General features: G+C 37.3%; 1 protein-coding gene across 1 annotated transcript in view; it reads right to left on the reverse strand.

Moving 5' to 3' along the window:
* ZFY (zinc finger protein Y-linked) overlaps positions 1 to 4,086 on the reverse strand; it is a 48,464-nt gene that overhangs the window by 4,300 nt on the left and 40,078 nt on the right. Inside the window, exons 5-6 of the mRNA XM_017518835.2 lie at positions 348 to 497; positions 2 to 115 (exon numbers count right to left, since the gene is read on the reverse strand). Of these exons, the coding sequence (XP_017374324.1) occupies positions 2 to 115; positions 348 to 497 (264 nt within the window). The remainder of the gene's footprint in view (position 1; positions 116 to 347; positions 498 to 4,086) is intronic.

The following is a 4,086-nucleotide window of genomic DNA, read 5'->3' on the forward strand; positions in this document are numbered from 1 at the left end:
TTGACAGTCATATAAACCATCTTTTCCCTGGGAACACGAATACTGCTGTTCTGATCAAGCAGTTCAACTCCATGATCATTCTCAGGCTCACTCTCCACAATGTCTACAGTTCCACCTATCAGGGAAGAAGGCAGCTTCAATAATTTACTTGAAAACTTCATTTCCACCTGTTTCTTTCTACATGCTTTCCTTATTACTTTTTACAAACTTTGCTATTACTACATTGAAATTCTTATATAAAAGTTACTTCAGAAGAGACTCCAAATGTTCTCAATCTAAATAACCCAAAAGTAATCAGGTTGAAGCATTTGGATGAGACTATATAATGTTTAAACATTTCTTCTTACCTAAGTCATCTTCTCCAGGGTCAGCTTTAAAAATGTATACCTTGATGACTTCAGGGCAAGTGCCATCCACTTTACAAGGATCCATTTCTGATTCTGCATCAATGGTCACTCCGGAGGAACCATCATGTTCTATTTTGCCAGCATCATCCACTGAAAAGACAGAAAATACATCATGTACAAGAACAGCAAATACTTTAAAACTTAACAAAACTAATGAAAGGACATATGTCATCTTTGTTTCTCAAAAAGTAAAAGCATACAATATTATAAGTATTCTGTTTTATTTTTTGAAATGGGGTCATTTCTTGTTCTGTCACTCAGGCTAGAGTATTGTGGTGCAATTACAGTTCACTGCACCTGTGACCTCCAGAGTTCAAGCGATCCTCCTGCCTCAGCCTCACTGCGTAGCTGGGATGACAGGCGTGTGCTAATTTTTTATTTTTTTGTGTAGACAAGGTCTATTTTTCCCTGACTCTTTTTCCCTCCAACTCCTGGGGTCAAGCAATCCTCCAACCTCAGCCTCACAAAATGCTGGGATTACACAGCCACTGCACCCAGCTTACTTCTTGAAGATCTTAGAAATAATGTCCTACTAGTAAGTTCAGTACACACTAGTCCTAATATATTTTATGAGCAATACCTAACATTCAGTACTTCTGAATAAAATTGTTGTATCTGTTTCCAGAATCATTAAGTTTTCAAAAATCAAAATATGGTTGTCAGAAAGGTAAATTCTGACTGGATGTGGTAGCTCATGCCTGTAATCCCAGCACTTTGCAGGGGCCAAGGCAAGCAGATCACCTGGAGTTTGAAACCAGCTTGGCCAACATAATGAAACACCTGTCTCTACTAAAAATACAAAAAATGAGTTGGGCATGGTGGTATGCTCTTGGAATTCCAGCTACTCACGAGGTTGAGGCAGATGTTGAACCTAGGAGGCAGAGGTCGCAGTGAGCCAAAATTGCACCACTATATTCCAGTCTGGACGACAGAGTGAAACTGTCTCAATCAATCAATCAATCAGTCAATAAAAAACAAATAAAAATTGATAGTTGTAAATGCTGATATTAATCTGTTTAAATGAAACACTAGACACATACATACACACACAGGCACATACACACAAGCTTATATACATGAGATCATGGAAGTAGTAAGTCTGGGTCTACTGCTGGCAAATAAAGTAAGACATACACTTTTTTTTTTTCTTTTTTTTAAGATGAAGTTTCTCTCTTGTTGTCCAGGCTGGGGTGCAATGGCACGATCTTGGCTCACCACAACCTCTGCCTCCCAGGTTCAACTGATTCTCCTGCCTCAGTCTCCTGAGTAGCTAGGATCACAGGCATGCACCACAACACCTGGCTAATTTTGAATTTTTAGGAGAGATGGGATTTCTCCACATTGGTCAGGCTGGTCTCCTGACCTAAGGTGATCCACCTGCCTCTGCCTCCCAAAGTGTTAGGACTACAGGCATGAGCCATTGCACCCAGTCTAGTAAGATATATACTTAAGTATCTTCTTAAATCACTTAAGGCAGCCTGTTTCATGTTTATGTATTTAAAAAAAAAAAAAAAAAAAAAGAATCCTTACTTACCAATAAAGTCAACTTATGATTTCCAACAGTATACTCAGGGAATCTACACCAAACTTTTAAGTGTTACACAGTAAGGAAATCAAGTGTGATGTTATGCTTGGGACTCCAAAATTAAAAAAAATTAAAAAAAAAAAAAAAAAACCCTCTGGATTGTAGTGAATACTAAAAATATGATTCCCATATAATGTAACCTTGCACTACACACCACTGTGGACATCACCTACTACCTGAAAGTGTGGCACGTGTGGCACAGACTAATTAACACACACCAAGCAGTTCAATTTAATTTATCACAAAAGTTGGATTTTTCAATCTTCAGTCCATTAGAGAAAGACTGACTAATGTTCTCGCTGTTCTGGGCCCTGCTGGCCTGTATGACACAGCAGGAGACCAACCACAGAGGAGCAGGACCCCAACAAGCTTTTTTATTTCCTCTTTTCCATTTTAGTTTTTTTTGTTGTTGTCATTCCTCTGCTGAATGTATTTCATTATCCTTTTGGCTGGATATTTAATTCAATTAAACAATGATTCACAACTAAAAATCAGACTCTGGGATACAAAATTTAAAAGGAATGAACCCAAGGCCAAGCATAGTGACTTACACCTGTAATCCCAGTGCTTTGGGAAGTGGATGTGTTTGGATTGCTTAAGGCTAGCCTGACCAACATGGCAAAACCTCTTTTCTACTGAAAATACAAAACTTAGCTGGGCATAGTGGCACATGTCTGTAATCCCAGCTGTTTGGGAGGCTGAGGCACAAGAATAATTTGAACCCAGTAGGCAGTGGTTGCAATGAGTCAAGATCAAACTGCTGCCTACCAGCCTGGGCAAAAGAACATGACTATCTCAAAAAAAAAAAAGTAGAAGTAATGGATTCAAGAAATTTGTAATTCAGTGGAAAAGCACACAAGTGAACATATGATTAGTGAAAACATTATTTCATAGTCATAATTAACTCCATGAGAGAGTGCTGTAATATTGCTGACATTTTATGGTATAGCAAAATGAAGTTTAGAAAGGTTTAATGATTCATCTAAGGCCACACATCTAGTAACTGGCAAAGTCAGAATTCAAATCTTCATCCATATAATTCAGAATAAACATCCATCAACTCTGGTGTCTGAAGAATGATATAAGTTTAAATTATTAGAGGCAATAATGATTTTTTCTAAAAAAATCAAAAACAGTATGGCAAAGGTGGTTTCCATTAGTGCAGAGCAGATAAATACATTCACAACTCAACTATAGTATTACTTAGAAAAGGCAATTGTGATAGTTTTGACTACTTTAAGTTTTAAATTCTTCATCATAACTTTTATCAGTGGCTTATAAACACACAATTTAGGTTTTAAAATCTTTGCATACTTTTGCAAATTCTGTATCTTGTTCTTCAAAAGACCCAAAACTGCATTTGTATAGCCAAAACAATGGTCTCTAATAGGTCAGGTATGGTGGCTGATTCCTGTAATCCCAGCACTTTGAGAGGCCGAGGCGGGGGGATCACAGGTCAACAGATTGAGACCATCCTGACCAACATGGTGATACCCTGTCTCTACTAAAAAATATAAAAATTAGCTGGGCGTGGTGGCACGTGCCTGTAGTCCCAGCTACTCGAAAGGTTGAGGCAGAACAATTGCTTGAACCCAGGAGGTGGAGACTGCAGTGAGCCGAGATCTCACCACTGCACTCTAGCCTGGCACCTGGAGACAGAGCAAGACTCTATCTCAAAAAAACAAAACAAAACAAAAAAACCTCTCTAATAGCTTATGTTAAAATAAATTTAGTATTTGAGAAGCAAACATTAAAAAACAAAAATACAATAACAATCTAATTTGGTTTTTTATTAGGAATTACGGACTACTTTCAAACAGCATCTCAAAACCTTCCTTGTTACAAACATGAATATAAATCTAACTACTTAACACAAGATATGGGAACCTGAAACACTGGGCTACTAAAAGCTACTGAAACTTAGCTACTTAAAGAGAAGATGTAAGAATCCAAAGCAAGAGGCAAAAAGGTTTTTTTTTTTTTTTTTGGTCTATTTTGGATATAGTTATGTATCTGTAAACCACATTTTAATACGCATTTTGGGTTCAAAACCAAAATATCACTTAGACACTAGCTGATTTCTTAAAGTAAATT

Source organism: Cebus imitator, unplaced genomic scaffold, assembly GCF_001604975.1.
Source record: "Cebus imitator isolate Cc_AM_T3 unplaced genomic scaffold, Cebus_imitator-1.0 Scaffold708, whole genome shotgun sequence".
NCBI lineage: Eukaryota > Metazoa > Chordata > Mammalia > Primates > Cebidae > Cebus > Cebus imitator.